The sequence below is a fragment of the Phyllobates terribilis genome, unplaced genomic scaffold, assembly GCF_046119375.1.
Source record: "Phyllobates terribilis strain yellow unplaced genomic scaffold, ASM4611937v1 Scaffold_9__5_contigs__length_417890890, whole genome shotgun sequence".
Lineage (NCBI taxonomy): Eukaryota > Metazoa > Chordata > Amphibia > Anura > Dendrobatidae > Phyllobates > Phyllobates terribilis.
The window spans coordinates 189,841,159-189,861,154 of record NW_027362769.1 but is presented as its reverse complement, the minus strand read 5'-3'; the positions used below and the strand labels follow the sequence as shown (position 1 = coordinate 189,861,154).

At 55.4% G+C, this 19,996-nt stretch overlaps 1 protein-coding gene across 1 annotated transcript in view; it reads right to left on the bottom strand.

Annotated features, from left to right (window-relative positions):
- The window catches only part of LOC141161317 (kalirin-like), a 621,825-nt gene that overhangs the window by 18,823 nt on the left and 583,006 nt on the right, over positions 1–19,996 (bottom strand). The window contains exons 42-47 of the mRNA XM_073646130.1: positions 18,064–18,229; positions 17,415–17,536; positions 15,176–15,307; positions 14,742–14,906; positions 9,246–9,324; positions 3,432–3,632 (exon numbers count right to left, since the gene is read on the bottom strand). Coding sequence (XP_073502231.1) covers positions 3,432–3,632; positions 9,246–9,324; positions 14,742–14,906; positions 15,176–15,307; positions 17,415–17,536; positions 18,064–18,229 — 865 coding nt within the window. The remainder of the gene's footprint in view (positions 1–3,431; positions 3,633–9,245; positions 9,325–14,741; positions 14,907–15,175; positions 15,308–17,414; positions 17,537–18,063; positions 18,230–19,996) is intronic.

The window sequence follows — 19,996 nt, the reverse complement described above, 5'->3', positions numbered from 1 at the left end:
GGACAAGAACGTCAAAGCTGATGCCTTGTCCCGGTCCTTCCTGTCCTCCGATCAAGAGGAGGAACCTACGCACATCACCGACTCCTCCAAGTTGATGAATGTGGCCCCCTTGGATCTGACTCGTCTTCCACCCGGTAAGACGTTCGTAGCTGTGCCAGATCGGGAGAGGGTTCTTCGCTGGGGACATTCTTCTAAACTAGCTGGCCATGCTGGCCAAAAGAAGACCTTCCAACTTATTACCCGGCATTACTGGTGGCCTACCCTGCGTAAGGACGTGGTAGACTTCGTCGCGGCCTGTTCATCCTGTGCCCGTAACAAAGTTCCCCGACATCTACCTGCCGGCCATCTCCTGCCCCTTCCCGTACCTGCTGCTCCTTGGCAACACATCGCTATGGACTTTATCACCGACCTTCCAGTTTCTGCCGGTTGTACTGTCATTTGGGTTGTCGCTGACCGTTTTTCTAAGATGGCCCACTTCATTCCCCTGCCTGGTCTTCCGTCTGCACCCGAGCTGGCTAAAGACTTTATCCGCCACATCTTCCGTCTCCATGGTCTGCCCCTCCACATCGTGTCGGATCGTGGGGTTCAGTTCACCTCTCGCTTCTGGAGAGCCACATGTAAGCTGCTGGACATTACCCTGGATTTCTCCTCCGCTTACCACCCTCAGTCCAATGGTCAAGTGGAGCGGATCAATCAGATCTTGACCAGCTACCTCCGGCACTTTGTTGATGCTCACCACTCGGACTGGGTGGATCTCCTACCATGGGCCGAGTTCTCTTATAACAACCATGAGAGCGAGTCCTCTTCCAAATCCCCGTTCTTTATAGTCGGTGGCCAGCATCCCCGGATTCCACTTCCTGTCTCCGTTTCAGTGGACAACCCTGCTGCGGAGTCTCTTGTCGGCGAGTTTTCTACTATTTGGGAGAGCACCAGGTCCGCTCTTCTTCTCTCCTCTGAGCGGATGAAGAGATATGCTGATAAGAGACGTCTGGATCCGCCCCAATTCCGTCCGGGAGACAAGGTTTGGCTCTCATCCAAACATGTGCGGCTCAAAGTACCCTCCTACAAGTTGGGTCCTCGATTCATCGGCCCCTTCGAAGTCCTCAGGCAAATTAACCCTGTGGCCTACAAATTAAAACTCCCGGCCACCCTACGGATCCCCAACTCCTTCCACGTATCTCTCCTCAAACCCGTTGTCTTTAACTTTTTTTCCAAAAATCCAGGTGCCCCTCCTGCTCCGGTTTCCGCTGATGACATCTTTGAGGTAGAGAGTATTCTGGCCTCCAAGAGGGTAAGAGGAAAAACATTTTTTCTGGTAGATTGGAAGGGGTTTGGTCCTGAGGAGAGAACTTGGGAGAACATCAACGCCCCGCTTCTCCTTGAGAAATTTCTTTCTGGACAAAAAAAGAGGGGGCCTAAAGGGGGGGGTACTGTAGCATCGGCGTCTCTGCCCCGTTCTAGGCAGAGACGCCGTCCCTCTCACCTCCCCGCTCCTGGCGCGGCGTCCCCCAGCGCTTCTCTCCCCGCTGCTTCCGGCACGTGCTCCTTCCCCGGCAGTGTGCTTAGGGCGCGCGCGCTCCCCCTCTCTTAAAGGGACCGCGCGCGCCGTCCTAAGGAGTCCCCGGCCAATTGCCGGAGGACCTCCCATATAAAAGGCACCTCCTCCAAAATGGAGGTGCCCGAGCAATGTTGTAGCACTGTTCACTACTCTGCTTCAGCCCTCAGGTCCCGTTGCCAGTTATCTGCCAGATACCTGCCAGATTCCTGCCAGTCTGCTGTCTAATTCCTGCCTGATATCCTGCTACCTGCCTGCTAGCCTGAGGTCCGACGGTCTGCCTTCCAACTCCTGTCAGTCTGTCTAAGGACCAGCTTGCCCGCTCACCTGGGAGCGCTCATCTGCTGCCTGTCTGCTAGCCTACCTGGAGGCTCTGCCGTCACGTGCTGTGACCACCTGCCTGTCCAGTGACTCCTGCCCGCTCACCTGGGAGCGCTCATCTGCTGCCTGTCTGCTAGCCTACCTGGAGGCTCTGCCGTCACGTGCTGTGACCACCTGCCTGTCCAGTGACTCCTGCCCGCTCACCTGGGAGCGCTCATCTGCTGCCTGTCTGCTAGCCTACCTGGAGGCTCTGCCGTCACGTGCTGTGACCACCTGCCTGTCCAGTGACTCCTGCCCGCTCACCTGGGAGCGCTCATCTGCTACCTGTCTGTTGGTCTTCCTGGAGGCTCCGCCGTCACATGCTGTGACCACCCGTTTATCCAGAGACTCTCGCCTGCTCACCTGGGAGCTCACGTCTATCATCTGCCGCCACAGGTCGTACCAATCCTTTACCCAGAGACTGCCCCGGTCACTTGCCGTGACCTCCTGCCCGTTCATCCAGAGACTGCCCCGGTCACTTGCCGTGACCTCCTGCCCGTTCATCCAGAGACTGTCCCGGTCACCTGCTGTGACTGCCTGCCCGTCTACCCTGGTCGCCACCCGCTCCCTTACAAGGACCACCCCCTTGTATAGTAGCTCAGAGGTTCCGCCGCCCAGACCCGTTACAATAAGATTCTGTCTGCAGTCACCACTAGGGGGAGCTCCCTGTATACAGAGATACATGATAAGATCCTGTCTGCAGCCACCACTAGGGGAAGCTCCCTGTATATACAGACACATAAGATCCTGTCTGCAGCCACCACTAGGGGGAGCTCCCTGTATACAGAGATACATGATAAGATTCTGTCTGCAGCCACCACTAGGGGGAGCTCCCTGTATACAGAGATACATGATAAGATTCTGTCTGCAGTCACCACTAGGGGGAGCTCCCTGTATACAGAGATACATGGTAAGATCCTGTCTGCAGCCACCACTAGGGGGCGCTCCCTGCATACAGAGATACATGATGAGATTCTGTCTGCAGCCACCACTAGGGGTAGCTCCCTGTATACAGAGATACATGATCAGATTCTCTCTGCAGCCACCACTAGGGGGAGCTCCCTGTATACAGAGATACATGATAAGATTCTATCTGCATTCACCACTAGGGGGAGCTCCCTGTATACAGAGATACATGGTAAGATCCTGTCTGCAGCCACCACTAGGGGGAGCTCCCTGTATACAGAGATACATGATGAGATTCTGTCTGCAGCCACCACTAGGGGGAGCTCCCTGTATACAGAGATTCATGATAAGATCCTGTCTGCAGCCACCACTAGGGGGAGCTCCCTGTATACAGAGATACATGATAAGATCCTGTCTGCAGCAACCACTAGGGGGAGCTCCCTGTATACAGAGATACATGGTAAGATCCTGTCTGAGGCCACCACTAGGGGGAGCTCCCTGTATACAGAGATACATGATGAGATTCTGTCTGCAGCCACCACTAGGGGGAGCTCCCTGTATACAGAGTTAGAAGCACCATAACCCCCTTCTAGCCTATGTAATAGCTCACAGGTCCAGGACGAGGATGTAGGCGCTGGGAGACTCGTAGGTGTCGTGCACAGTGATGTACTGTGGGTGCTGGAGGTGTTGGAGCAGGGCCGCCTCGTGTGCCGCTTGTTCTCGTTTCTTCATTTTTTTGCTGACAAATTTCACAGCAACGTCCTTCCGGGAATTTTTCTGGATACATTTCTTTACCACAGAAAATCTTCCTCTGGATGGAAGCAAAAGAGTAAGATTATACAGGGTGCGGCCGTGGCTCTATGTGACTGAGGAGAAAGAGCAGAGAAACACAGGAGGCACTGAGGTGGTCAGACACACGGGGGGACGATGCGGTGGTCAGACACACACAGGGGGGACGATGCGGTGGTCAGACACACACGGGGGACGATGCGGTGGTCAGACACACACAGGGGGGACGATGCGGTGGTCAGACACACACGGGGGACGATGCGGTGGTCAGACACACACAGGGGGGACGATGCGGTGGTCAGACACACAGGGGGGGACGATGCGGTGGTCAGACACACACAGGGGGGACGATGCGGTGGTCAGACACACACAGGGGGGACGATGCGGTGGTCAGACACACACGGGGGACGATGCGGTGGTCAGACACACACAGGGGGGACGATGCGGTGGTCAGACACACAGGGGGGGACGATGCGGTGGTCAGACACACACAGGGGGGACGATGCGGTGGTCAGACACACAGGGGGGGACGATGCGGTGGTCAGACACACACAGGGGGGACGATGCGGTGGTCAGACACACACAGGGGGGACGATGCGGTGGTCAGACACACACGGGGTGATGATGCGGTGGTCAGACACACACAGGGGGGACGATGTGGTGGTCAGACACACACAGGGGGGACGATGCGGTGGTCAGACACACAGGGGGGACGATGCGGTGGTCAGACACACAGGGGGGACGATGCGGTGGTCAGACACACACAGGGGGGACGATGCGGTGGTCAGACACGGGGGGACGATGCGGTGGTCAGACACACACGGGGGTGATGATGCAGTGGTCAGACACACACAGGGGGGATGATGTGGTGGTCAGACACACACGGGGGACGATGCGGTGGTCAGACACACACAGGGGGTGACGATGCGGTGGTCAGACACACACAGGGGGGACGATGCGGTGGTCAGACACACACAGGGGGGACGATGCGGTGGTCAGACACACACAGGGGGGACGATGCGGTGGTCAGACACACACAGGGGGGACGATGCGGTGGTCAGACACACACAGGGGGGACGATGCGGTGGTCAGACACACACAGGGGGGGACGATGCGGTGGTCAGACACACACAGGGGGGACGATGCGGTGGTCAGACACACAGGGGGGACGATGCGGTGGTCAGACACACACAGGGGGGACGATGCGGTGGTCAGACACACGGGGGACGATGCGGTGGTCAGACACACACAGGGGGGACGATGCGGTGGTCAGACACACACAGGGGGGACGATGCGGTGGTCAGACACACACAGGGGGGACGATGCGGTGGTCAGACACACAGGGGGGGGACGATGCGGTGGTCAGACACACACAGGGGGGACGATGCGGTGGTCAGACACACACAGGGGGGGACGATGCGGTGGTCAGACACACACAGGGGGGACGATGCGGTGGTCAGACACACACAGGGGGGACGATGCGGTGGTCAGACACACACAGGGGGGACGATGCGGTGGTCAGACACACACAGGGGGTGATGATGCGGTGGTCAGACACACACAGGGGGGACGATGTGGTGGTCAGACACACACGGGGGACGATGCGGTGGTCAGACACACACAGGGGGGACGATGCGGTGGTCAGACACACACAGGGGGGACGATGCGGTGGTCAGACACACACAGGGGGGACGATGCGGTGGTCAGACACACGGGGGACGATGCGGTGGTCAGACACACAGGGGGTGATGATGCAGTGGTCAGACACACACAGGGGGGACGATGTGGTGGTCAGACACACACGGGGGACGATGCGGTGGTCAGACACACACAGGGGGGACGATGCGGTGGTCAGACACACACAGGGGGGACGATGCGGTGGTCAGACACACACAGGGGGGACGATGCGGTGGTCAGACACACGGGGGACGATGCGGTGGTCAGACACACAGGGGGTGATGATGCAGTGGTCAGACACACACAGGGGGGACGATGTGGTGGTCAGACACACACGGGGGACGATGCGGTGGTCAGACACACACAGGGGGTGACGATGCGGTGGTCAGACACACACAGGGGGGACGATGCGGTGGTCAGACACACACAGGGGGGACGATGCGGTGGTCAGACACACACAGGGGGGACGATGCGGTGGTCAGACACACACAGGGGGGACGATGCGGTGGTCAGACACACACAGGGGGGACGATGCGGTGGTCAGACACACACAGGGGGGACGATGCGGTGGTCAGACACACACAGGGGGGGACGATGCGGTGGTCAGACACACACGGGGGACGATGCGGTGGTCAGACACACACAGGGGGGACGATGCGGTGGTCAGACACACACAGGGGGGGACGATGCGGTGGTCAGACACACACAGGGGGGACGATGCGGTGGTCAGACACACAGGGGGGACGATGCGGTGGTCAGACACACACAGGGGGGACGATGCGGTGGTCAGACACACACAGGGGGGACGATGCGGTGGTCAGACACACACAGGGGGGACGATGTGGTGTTTGGGCACACACAGGGGGGACGATGCGGTGGTCAGACACACAGGGGGGACGATGCGGTGGTTGGACACACACAGGGGGGGCGATGCGGTGGTCAGACACACAGAGGGGACGATGCGGTGGTCAGACACACACAGGGGGGGACGATGCGGTGGTCAGACACACACAGGGGGGACGATGCGGTGGTCAGACACACACGGGGGACGATGCGGTGGTCAGACACACACAGGGGGGACGATGCGGTGGTCAGACACACACAGGGGGGGACGATGCGGTGGTCAGACACACACAGGGGGGACGATGCGGTGGTCAGACACACAGGGGGGACGATGCGGTGGTCAGACACACACAGGGGGGACGATGCGGTGGTCAGACACACACAGGGGGGACGATGCGGTGGTCAGACACACACAGGGGGGACGATGCGGTGGTCAGACACACACAGGGGGGGCGATGCGGTGGTCAGACACACAGAGGGGACGATGCGGTGGTCAGACACACACAGGGGGGGACGATGCGGTGGTCAGACACACAGGGGGGACGATGCGGTGGTCAGACACACACAGGGGGGACGATGCGGTGGTCAGACACACAGGGGGGACGATGTGGTGGTTGGGCACACACAGGGGGGACGATGTGGTGTTTGGGCACACACACGGGGGACGATGCGGTGGTCAGACACACAGGGGGGACGATGTGGTGGTTGGGCACACACAGGGGGGACGATGTGGTGTTTGGGCACACACAGGGGGGACGATGCGGTGGTCAGACACACAGGGGGGACGATGCGGTGGTTGGACACACACAGGGGGGGCGATGCGGTGGTCAGACACACAGAGGGGACGATGCGGTGGTCAGACACACACAGGGGGGGACGATGCGGTGGTCAGACACACACAGGGGGGACGATGCGGTGGTCAGACACACACGGGGGACGATGCGGTGGTCAGACACACACAGGGGGGACGATGCGGTGGTCAGACACACACAGGGGGGGACGATGCGGTGGTCAGACACACACAGGGGGGACGATGCGGTGGTCAGACACACAGGGGGGACGATGCGGTGGTCAGACACACACAGGGGGGACGATGCGGTGGTCAGACACACACAGGGGGGACGATGCGGTGGTCAGACACACACAGGGGGGGACGATGCGGTGGTCAGACACACACGGGGGACGATGCGGTGGTCAGACACACACAGGGGGGACGATGCGGTGGTCAGACACACACAGGGGGGGACGATGCGGTGGTCAGACACACACAGGGGGGACGATGCGGTGGTCAGACACACAGGGGGGACGATGCGGTGGTCAGACACACACAGGGGGGACGATGCGGTGGTCAGACACACACAGGGGGGACGATGCGGTGGTCAGACACACACAGGGGGGACGATGTGGTGTTTGGGCACACACAGGGGGGACGATGCGGTGGTCAGACACACAGGGGGGACGATGCGGTGGTTGGACACACACAGGGGGGGCGATGCGGTGGTCAGACACACAGAGGGGACGATGCGGTGGTCAGACACACACAGGGGGGGACGATGCGGTGGTCAGACACACACAGGGGGGACGATGCGGTGGTCAGACACACACGGGGGACGATGCGGTGGTCAGACACACACAGGGGGGACGATGCGGTGGTCAGACACACACAGGGGGGGACGATGCGGTGGTCAGACACACACAGGGGGGACGATGCGGTGGTCAGACACACAGGGGGGACGATGCGGTGGTCAGACACACACAGGGGGGACGATGCGGTGGTCAGACACACACAGGGGGGACGATGCGGTGGTCAGACACACACAGGGGGGACGATGCGGTGGTCAGACACACACAGGGGGGGCGATGCGGTGGTCAGACACACAGAGGGGACGATGCGGTGGTCAGACACACACAGGGGGGACGATGCGGTGGTCAGACACACAGGGGGGACGATGCGGTGGTCAGACACACACAGGGGGGACGATGCGGTGGTCAGACACACAGGGGGGACGATGTGGTGGTTGGGCACACACAGGGGGGACGATGTGGTGTTTGGGCACACACACGGGGGACGATGCGGTGGTCAGACACACAGGGGGGACGATGTGGTGGTTGGGCACACACAGGGGGGACGATGTGGTGTTTGGGCACACACAGGGGGGACGATGCGGTGGTCAGACACACAGGGGGGACGATGCGGTGGTTGGACACACACAGGGGGGGCGATGCGGTGGTCAGACACACAGAGGGGACGATGCGGTGGTCAGACACACACAGGGGGGGACGATGCGGTGGTCAGACACACACAGGGGGGACGATGCGGTGGTCAGACACACACGGGGGACGATGCGGTGGTCAGACACACACAGGGGGGACGATGCGGTGGTCAGACACACACAGGGGGGGACGATGCGGTGGTCAGACACACACAGGGGGGACGATGCGGTGGTCAGACACACAGGGGGGACGATGCGGTGGTCAGACACACACAGGGGGGACGATGCGGTGGTCAGACACACACAGGGGGGACGATGCGGTGGTCAGACACACACAGGGGGGACGATGCGGTGGTCAGACACACACAGGGGGGGCGATGCGGTGGTCAGACACACAGAGGGGACGATGCGGTGGTCAGACACACACAGGGGGGGACGATGCGGTGGTCAGACACACAGGGGGGACGATGCGGTGGTCAGACACACACAGGGGGGACGATGCGGTGGTCAGACACACAGGGGGGACGATGTGGTGGTTGGGCACACACAGGGGGGACGATGTGGTGTTTGGGCACACACACGGGGGACGATGCGGTGGTCAGACACACAGGGGGGACGATGCGGTGGTTGGACACACACAGGGGGGACGATGCGGTGGTCAGACACACGGGGGACGATGCGGTGGTCAGACACACACAGGGGGGGACGATGCGGTGGTCAGACACACACAGGGGGGACGATGCGGTGGTCAGACACACACAGGGGGGACGATGCGGTGGTCAGACACACACAGGGGGGACGATGCGGTGGTCAGACACACACAGGGGGGACGATGTGGTGGTTGGGCACACACAGGGGGGACGATGTGGTGGTTGGGCACACGGCGTGCTCTGCAGATTTACCGTCCTATCTCCTGCTGCTCCAGGTACATTTGCTCAAAGTTCTCCTTCCAGTATATTGCAGATCCGTCAGCGTTGGCATCTATAAAGGAAAGTGCAAGGGTCACACAATAGGGGGTGAACTCTGAGGAGGTTCCTACAATGTGAGGTGAGATCTGAGGAGGGTCATACATTGGGGGTGAGCTCTGAGGAGGGTCATACATTAGGGTGTGAGCTCTGAGGAGGGTCATACATTGGGGGTGAACTCTGAGGAGGGTCATACATTGGGGGTGAGCTCTGAGGAGGGTCCTACATTGGGGGGTGAGCTCTGAGGAGGGTCCTACATTGGGAGTTGGGCTCTGAGGAGGGTCATACATTGGGGGTGAGCTCTGAGGAGGGTCATACATTGGGGGTGAGCTCTGAGGAGGGTCCTACATTGGGGGGTGAGCTCTGAGGAGGGTCCTACATTGGGGGGTGAGCTCTGAGGAGGGTCATACATTGGGGGTGAGCTCTGAGGAGGGTCATACATTGGGGGTGAGCTCTGAGGAGGGTCCTACATTGGGGGGTGAGCTCTGAGGAGGGTCCTACATTGGGAGTTGGGCTCTGAGGAGGGTCATACATTGGGGGTGAGCTCTGAGGAGGGTCATACATTGGGGTGTGAGCTCTGAAGAGTGTCATACATTGGGGTGTGAGCTCTGAGGAGGGTCATACATTGGGGGTGAACTCTGAGGAGGGTCATACATTGGGGGTGAGCTCTGAGGATGGTCATACATTGGGGGTGAGCTCTGAGGGGGGTCATACATTGGGGGTGAGCTCTGAGGAGGGTCATACATTAGGGTGTGAGCTCTGAGGAGGGTCATACATTGGGGGTGAGCTCTGAGGAGGGTCATACATTGGGGGTGAGCTCTGAGGAGGGTCCTACATTGGGGGGTGAGCTCTGAGGAGGGTCCTACATTGGGAGTTGGGCTCTGAGGAGGGTCATACATTGGGGGTGAGCTCTGAGGAGGGTCATACATTGGGGGGGGTGAGCCTTATAGAGGGTCATACATTGGGGGTGAGCTCTGAGGAGGGTCATACATTGGGGGTGAGCTCTGAGGAGGGTCCTACATTGGGGGGTGAGCTCTGAGGAGGGTCCTACATTGGGAGTTGGGCTCTGAGGAGGGTCATACATTGGGGGTGAGCTCTGAGGAGGGTCATACATTGGGGGTGAGCTCTGAGGAGGGTCATACATTGGGGGTGAGCTCTGAGGAGGGTCATACATTGGGGTGTGAGCTCTGAAGAGTGTCATACATTGGGGGGTGAACTCTGAGGAGGGTCATACATTGGGGGTGAACTCTGAGGAGGGTCATACATTGGGGGTGAACTCTGAGGAGGGTCATACATTGGGGGTGAGCTCTGAGGATGGTCATACATTGGGGGTGAGCTCTGAGGGGGGTCATACATTGGGGGTGAGCTCTGAGGATGGTCATACATTGGGGGTGAGCTCTGAGGAGGGTCATACATTGGGGTGTGAGCTCTGAAGAGTGTCATACATTGGGGGTGAGCTCTGAGGAGGGTCATACATTGGGGGGTGAGCTCTGAGGAGGGTCATACATTGGGGGGTGAGCTCTGAAGAGTGTCATACATTGGGGGTGATCTCTGAAGAGTGTCATACATTGGGGCTGAGCTCTGAGGAGGGTCATACATTGGAGGTGAGCTCTGAGGAGGGTCATACATTGGGGGGTGAGCTCTGAAGAGTGTCATACATTGGGGGTGAGCTCTGAAGAGTGTCATACATTGGGGGTGATCTCTGAAGAGTGTCATACATTGGGGGTGAGCTCTGAGGAGGGTCATACATTGGGGGGTGAGCTCTGAAGAGTGTCATACATTGGGGGTGAGCTCTGAGGAGGGTCATACATTGGGGGTGATCTCTGAGGAGGGTCATACATTGGGTGTTGATCTTTGAGGGGGATACATTGGGGGATGATCTCTGATAAGGGTCCTACATTGGGGGTTTAGCTCTGAGGAGGGTCATACATTGGGTGTTGATCTCTGTGGAGGGTCATACATTGGGGGAGTGAGCTTTGAGGTGGGTCCTACATGGGGGGGTGTGCTCTGAGGAGAGTCAGACATTGGGGTGACCGCTGATGGGGGTCATACATTGAGGAGAGCTCTGAGGAGGGTCCTACATTAGGGGGTGAGCTCTGAGGAGGGTAATACATTGGAGTGAGCTCTGAGGAGGGTCATACATTGGGGGTGAGCTCTGAGGAGGGTCATGCATGGGGGGGGAGTGAGCTTTGAGGAGGGTCATATATTGGAAGTTTAGACCTGAGGAGGGTCCTATATTGGGGCTTGAGCTCTGAGGAAGGTGATACATTGGGGAGGTCAGCTCAGAGGAGGGTCCTACATTGGGCGGTGAGCTTTGAAGAGGGTCATACATTGGAGGGTGAGCTTCGAGGAAGTTTCTACATTGTGGGGTGAGATCTGAGGAGGGTCAAACAATGGGGGAGTGAGCTCTGAGGAGGTTCCTACATTGGGGGGGTGAGATCTGAGGAGGTTCCTGCATTAGAGGTGAGCTCTGATGAGGGATCTACAATAAGGGGTGAGATCTAAGGAGGGTCCTACATTGGGGGTTGAACTCTGAGGGGGGTCATACATTGGGAAGTTGATGTCTGAGGGGGGTCATACATTGCGGGGTGAGCTCTGAGTAGGGTCTTACATAGGGGGTTGAGCTCTGAGGAGGGTCATACATTGGGGTGTGAGCTCTGAGGCAGGGCCTACATTGGGGGGTGAACTCTGATGAGGGTCATACATTCGGGTGACCTCTGAAGAGGGTCATACATTGGAGTGAGCTCTGAGGTGGGTCCTACATTAGGGGGTGAATTCTGAGAAGGGTAATACATTAGGGGGTGAATTCTGAGGAGGGTAATACATTGGGGGTGAGCTCTGAGGATGGTCATACATTGGGGGTGAGCTCTGAGGAGGGTCATACATTGGGGGTGAGCTCTGAGGAGGGTCATACATTGGGGGTGAGCTCTGAGGAGGGTCATACATTGGGGGTGAGCTCTGAGGAGGGTCCTACATTAGGGTGAGCTCTGATTAGGGTCGTACATTGGGTTGAGCTTTGAGGAGAATCCTACATTGGGGGTGAGCTCTGAGCAAGGTCATACATTGGAGTGAGCTCTGAGGAGGGACCTACATTGTGGGTGAGCTCTGAGGAGGGTCCTACATTGGGAGTTGAGCTCTGAGGAGGATTACATTGGGGAGTGAGCTATGAGGAGGGTGATAAATTGGGGTGAGCTCTGAGGAGGGTCATACATTGAGGGGTGAGCTCTGCGGAGGGTCCTACAATGAGGGGTGAGCTCTGAGGAGGGTCCTACATTGGGGGGTGAGCTCTAAATAGGTTCATACATTGGGGAGAACGCTGATGAGGGTCATATATTGGGTTGAGTTTTCAGGAGAATCTTACATTGGGGACGAGCTCTGAGCATGGTCATACATTGGAGTGAGCTCTGAAGAGGGTCATACATTAGGGATGAGCTCTGAGGAGGGTCATACATTAGGGGTGGGCTCTGAGGAGGGTCATATATTGGGAGTTGAGCTTTGAGGAGGATTACATTGAGCATTGAGCAGGGTCTTACATTGGGGAGTGAGCTTTGAGGAGGGTGATACATTGGGGTGATATCTGAGGAGGGTCATACATTGGTGAGTGAGATCTGAGGAGGGTCTTACAATGGGGGATGAGCTTTGAGGAGGGTCATAAATTTGGCAATAAGCTTTGTGGAGGGTCATACATTGGGTGTTGAGCTCTGAGGAGGGTCCTACATTGGGAGCTGAGATCTGAGGAGGGTCCTACATTGGGGGGGTGAGCTCTGAGGAGGGTCATAAATTGGGCAATGAGCTTTGTGGAGGGTCATACATTGGGAGCTGAGCTCTGAAGAGGGTACTACATTGGGAGCTGAGCTCTGAGGAGGGTTCTACATTGGGGGTTGAACGCTGAGGAGGGTCCTACATCGGGGGTTGAGCTCTGACGAGGGTCCTACATCAGGGGTTGAGCTCTGAGGAGGATCAGACATTGGGGTGTGAGCTTTGAGGAGGGTCATACATTGGGGTGTGAGCTTTGAGGAGGGTCATACATTGGAGTGAGCTCTGATTAGGGTCGTACATTGGGGGTGAGCTCTGAGGAGGGTCCTACATCGGGGGTTAAGCTCTGAGGAGGGTCCTACATTGGGGGTTGAGCTCTGCGGAGGGTCATACATTGGGGGGGGGTGAGCCTTATAGAGGGTCATACATTGGGGAAAGTGCTGATGAGGGTCCTACATTAGGGTGAGCTCTGATGAGGGTAATACATTGGGTTGAGCTTTGAGGAGAATCCTACATTGGGGGTGAGCTCTCAGCATGGTCATACATTGGAGTGAGCTCTGAGGAGGGTCATACATTACGGATGACCTCTGAGGAGGGTCCTACATTGGGATCTGAGCTCTGAGGAGGATTACATTGCGCATTGAGCTTTGAGGAGGGTCTTACATTGGGGAGTGAGCTTTGAGGAGGGTGATACATTGGGGTGAGATCTGAGGAGGGTCATACATTGGTGAGTGAGATCTGAGGAGGGTCCTACATTGGGGGATGAGCTCTGAGGAGGGTCATAAATTGGGCAATGAGCTTTGTGGACGGTCATAAATTGGGCAATGAGCTTTGTGGAGGGTCATACATTGGGTGTTGAGCTCTGAGGAGGGTCGTACATTGGGATCTGAGCTCTGAGGAGGGTCCTACATTGGGGGTTGAGCTCCAAGGAGGGTCCTACATTGGGGGTTGAGCTCTGACGAGGGTCCCACATTGGGGGTTGAGCTGAGGAGGGTCCTACATCGGTGTTTAGCTCTGAGGAGGGTCCTGCATTGGGGGTTGAGCTCTGAGGAGGGTCATACATTGGGGGTTGAGCTCTGAGGAGGGTCATACATTGGGGGGTGAGCTTTTAGGAGGGTCATATATTGGAGTGAGCTCTGAGGAGGGTCATACATTGGGAAGTGAGAGCTGAGTTAAATTCTACATTGGAGGTGATCTCTGAGGAGGGTCCTAGATTGGGGGTTGAGATCTGAGGAGGGTCCTACATTGAGGGGTGAGATCTTAAGAGAATGTTACATTGGGGGGGAGGGTCAGCTCAGAGGAGGGTCCTTCATTGGGGGTTGAGATCTGCGGAGGGTTCTACATTGGGGGGTGAGCTCAGAGAATAGTCATACATTGGGGAGGCAGATTTGCAGGGATGGACATATCCTTAAATGCTGTGCAGTGGGTTCGGGGGGGATCACTGCCATCGATAGTTTCCTACTGTCAGTTATTTTGCACGTGAGAACAATTGTAATAAACGTGACAGATCAGATACAGGGGGTTCATTAGAGGGAGATAATTAGGTTGTTAATGAGGAGCTGTGGGACAAGAGGGGCCCTCAGTGCAGTTCTTGCTTAGTGACCCTCTATTGTCTGTGTCCACTCCTGGGGTTTTGTGTATATACTTGGTCTCGGATTATTGGGGGTCACACCTCACCGTTCTCAGGCAGCCGGATGGGTTCGGAGGGGTCGCTGGGGAGGCTGATACCCCAGGGGTTGCTGGCGCTGACTTTGAACTGGTAAGTACCCCCCGGTCTCAGGTCTTCCAGCACAAGGTAAGTGTCCAGGGTGCAGGTGACAGATTGCTGCCAAACCGGGGAACCTGCGGTCAAACAGTGGCTGATCAAGATGGGAGAGAATTGGAGTCACTTCACCCCAGCCCCATCCCAGGACAGGAATGTTTGTTGCCTGCCTTAACCCCCCTTGGCCTTATAGGGGGTATACCCATCAGCCCACTTCCCCTGCCCGGACACTTTACATGCCCACATTATAGGGCCATGATGAGAGAGTGCATTGCAGGTCATCCGATCTGTCCACCTCCCCCAAGTGAAGTACAATGTGCTCCTGATCTGTGGGCTGCGGCCCACTCACCTTCATCCTTATATTCCACAGTGTACCCCGATATGGTGCAATTTCCCGTACTCGAGGGCGGCAGCCAGCGGAGGATGACGGAGGTGCTGCTTCGATCCTGTGCAATGGGCTGACTGGGAGCCCCGGGGACACCTGCAGGACACAAGACCGAGCCGATGAACCCCCCAAATCCACATGGACTGATGGCTCGGACGTGTGCATATTGAGGTACGGGGTATGAGGATTTCCATCTGTTCAGTCTAATCTGAGAGGCTTATAAGGGACTATGGGGTCACAGAGCGGTCACCTGCCCCTGGAGCTGACTTGTTCGTCACAGCACTGATATAGAGTGGCTGTTAAAAGTCTACACACCTCTGTAAAATCCAAGGTTTTTGTCATGTAAATAATCCTACTAGAAAGAATAATTTTAGAAATTTGCCCCTTTAATGTTGCCCATAATCTGTGCAAATCCAGTGAGGAACAAACGGAAATTATTTTGGGTGGGAAAAAAAAAATGAAGTAAAATAATGTAGTTGCATAAATCTGCACACCCTCCCACTAATACTGTGTTGCAGTCCTCTGTGCATTTCTGTCAGCGTTCAGTCTTTTTGGGTCGGGGTCTATCACTCGGCACATCTAGAATTGGCGATCTTTGCCGGCTCCTCCTTGCAGCCGCTCCACATCTGTCAGATTGCGGGGGCATCTCTTGTGTACAGCGCCCTCTTCAGGTCACCACAGAGTGTCCATTGGGTTTAGGTCTGGGCTCGGCCACTCCAGAACTTCCATCTTCTGGTGAAGCCGTTGTTTTGGTGATTTGGAGGTCGCTCAGGGCCGTTGTCGCTGAAAGGTGAAATTCATCATCAGCTTTTAGCAGCGGCCGGAAGGTTCTGCTGTAAAATTGTCTGATATTTGTCCGATCCATAATCCCCTCCACCTTGACAAAGTCTCAGTTCCAGAGCACAATCCTGCCCCCACCATGCCTCACTGTGGGGATGGGGATCTTCTGCTGATGCCCGGTGTCGGCTTTGTACCTATTGGAAGTATGGCCGCCGAGTTCCCCCTCGGTCTTTTCAGACTGAACAAGTTTCCTGCTTCTGGCCGACGTGATGGAGGGTTTGTAACACATGGGACTGGATGTTTTTCTCTGTAAGAAAAGGCTCTGTCTTCCCCCGACCCCAGTGTCCGGACATATGAAGAATACAGGAGATTATTGTCACATGCAGGAGACAACCAGGACTGGCCAGAAGCTCCTGCAGCTCCTCTAACGTTGCTTTCGCCTCTTGCATCTTCCAGGGACAATATTTTCTTCCTGTCTTTTCATCAATGTTTGAGGGACGTCCAGTTCTGGGTAATGTCACTGTTCTGCCAGATTTCAGCCTCTTCTTGATGACGTCTTCAGTGTCCATGGTAGACCCGATGGCTGGGAAATGTTTTTGTCCCCTTCTCTTGGATGACAACTTTCCTCACTGAGATCCTCTGCTGTGTTGTCAGCTGTTTATGGACCAGAAAATGTCAGGAAAATTATGTGATCGGCTGATTCTGAACACAACTACAGCCCTGATTATAGGAGGGTGTGCAGACTTATGCAACCACATTATGTTAGTTTTATTTCCCCGTCACAGTGATTTCAGTTTGTTTCTCAATGGATTTGTACAGATTATGGTGACATTAAAGGGGGAATATGATTCTTCCGTGTAGGATTGTTTACATAACAAAAAAAATGGCATTTTATCAGGGGCGTGTGGACCTTTTTATATCCACTGAAAAATAATGACATTTTAGAACTTCTGTTTTTTTTTCTCCTTCTCACGGCAACAGGATAATTCAGACGTTACACAAATGGAAAAAGTCTTCAAAGGACGTCAGTGTAGAGTTTACCTATTGGGCCACGGCCCCACCATCAGTATTTGGTCAGTATCGGGTCAGTATTTTTTCTCAGGAGTGGGAGCCAAAACCAGGAGGGGGTGATAAATGCAGAATTGGTGACTTGTTTCTATTCTACCTTTTCTCTGATTGTTCCTCACCTGGTTTTGGCTCCCACTCCTGAGAAAAAATACTGACCGAATACTGATAGTAGTGCCGTTGCCTTAATGTTAACTTGGCGACCCCAGAGCAAGGAGAAATAACCTCAAATATATTTAGGATCCACTGAGTAAAACGCCATACTAGCAGCAACCAAACAGTGTGCACATTGCCGGGTCTGTGCAAGGATCCCACTGGACCCCTGCTGCCGATCATCTTGCCCCCGGCTCCTCGGTACCTTGCACTTTGATGGTGGCAGACGTGGAGGCAGAGCCGTGCTCATTAGTCGCCACACAGGTGTAGATGCCGCTGTCCTGGGGCATGAGGTTACAGATCCTCAGTCTGATGTCTCCAGACTCACTACAAGAACAAGAAGAGATTGTAAGAGGTGCGCAGGACACCTGCAAATCCAGCGCAGGAGACCCAAACCAAATCCTGGCTATAATGTGGAGGTGACAAATCAAAAATGACAGAAGCTCAGACAAGCAGCCACTAATCACCCAGTAAACAGACAGAAAGCCCATCCTGACCTAGTGCTGCTGAGAGTATGTCACACTGTACCAGTGCAGGTAAAAGCAACAGCTCCAGTGCAGGTAAAAGCAACAGCTCCAGTGCAGGTAAAAGCAACAGCTCCAGTGCAGGTAAAAGCAACAGCTCCAGTGCAGGTAAAAGCAACAGCTCCAGTGCAGGTAAAAGCAACAGCTCCAGTGTGTGCTGCTATTCACAAAGCATGCTCTGCACTGATACATTGTAACGATCCCTCAGCTGTATTAGATTTGTACAGATTTCCAACCTGAATAAATAACCATTCTCTGACAGCAAGCAGAGATCTTAAAATGTTACATTCCTGAAACAATTAGACTGTTCAGATATAAGGCTGCGCTCACCTGGCCGTCATGGTGTAGGCGCTGCAGTCTCCATCCAGAACGCTCTGGTCTGGACCTCTCCATGAGATGTTGGGCTTCGGTCGTCCGCACACTTTACAGCGCAGGGTCACAGTGTCCCCCACCACACAGATGATGTCCGCCAGGTTTAGGAGGAACTCCGGAGCCACTGTCCCAATCATAAACATAGACACAAAGGTGATACAGAGTCCAGGTGTCACCTACAGCAGCCAATCACACTGCAGCGTTCAACTCACCAGGAGATAAATACAACGTACTGATTGGCTGCTGCAGAAATCCCCCAGAGTCACACAATATATACCGGAAGCTGGATCGGGAATTTCTTCAACCCTCCCAAATGTCTAGATACAGACTTTGGGTGCAGTCCCTTTTGTCACCCCTATATCCATCCTCTTGAGTTACGAATGTTCCTGACTAATATCACTCTTTTACCAGCAGGTCATTCTTAGGTCCAAAATCTGTATCTTGTTTTCAGAGCTCAAAACCTTCTGCATAGGGTTTTATAGCAAAATGTTGCCTAAAGCCACCACTAGGGGGAACTCCCTGTATACAGAGATACATGATAAGATCCTGTCTGCAGCCACCACTAGGGGGAGCTCCCTGTATACAGAGATACATGATAAGATCCTGTCTGCAGCCACCACTAGGGGGAGCTCCCTGTATACAGAGATACATGATAAGATCCTGTCTGCAGCCACCACTAGGGGGAGCTCCCTGTATACAGAGATACATGATAAGATTCTGTCTGCAGTTACCACTAGGGGGAGCTCCCTGCATGCAGAGATACATGATAAGATCCTGTCTGCAGCCACCACTAGGGGGAACTCCCTGTATACAGAGATACATGATAAGATCCTGTCTGCAGCCACCACTAGGGGGAGCTCCCTGTATACAGATACATGATAAGATTCTGTCTGCAGCCACCACTAGGGGGAGCTCCCTGTATACAGAGATACATGATAAGAATCTGTCTGCAGTCACCACTAGGGGGAGCTCCCTGTATACAAAGATACAGGATAAGATCCTGTCTGCAGCCACCACTAGGGGGAGCTCCCTGTATACAGATACATGATAAGATTCTGTCTGCAGCCACCACTAGGGGGCGCTCCCTGTATACAGAGATACAGGATAAGATCCTGTCTGCAGCCACCACTAGGGGGAGCTCCCTGTATACAGATATACATGATAAGATTCTGTCTGCAGCCACCACTAGGGGGAGCTCCCTGTATACAGAGATACATAAGATAAGATTCTGTCTGCAGCCACCACTAGGGGGAGCTCCCTGTATACAGAGATGCATGACAAGAATCTGTCTGCAGTCACCACTAGGGGGAGCTCCCTGTATACAGAGATACATGATAAGATCCTGTCTCCAGCCACCACTAGGAGGAGCTCCCTGTATACAGAGATACATGATAAGATCCTGTCTCCAGCCACCACTAGGGGGAGCTCCCTGTATACAGAGATACATGATAAGATCCTGTCTGCAGCCACCACTAGGGGGAGCTCCCTGTATACAGAGATACATGATAAGATCCTGTCTCCAGCCACCACTAGGAGGAGCTCCCTGTATACAGAGATACATGATAAGATCCTGTCTGCAGCCACCACTAGGGGGAGCTCCCTGTATACAGAGATACATGATAAGATCCTGTCTGCAGCCACCACTAGGGGGAGCTCCCTGTATACAGAGATACATGATAAGATCCTGTCTCCAGCCACCACTAGGAGGAGCTCCCTGTATACAGAGATACATGATAAGATCCTGTCTGCAGTCACCACTAGGAGGAGCTCCCTGTATACAGAGATACATGATAAGATCCTGTCTCCAGCCACCACTAGGAGGAGCTCCCTGTATACAGAGATACATGATAAGATCCTGTCTGCAGCCACCACTAGGGGGAGCTCCCTGTAT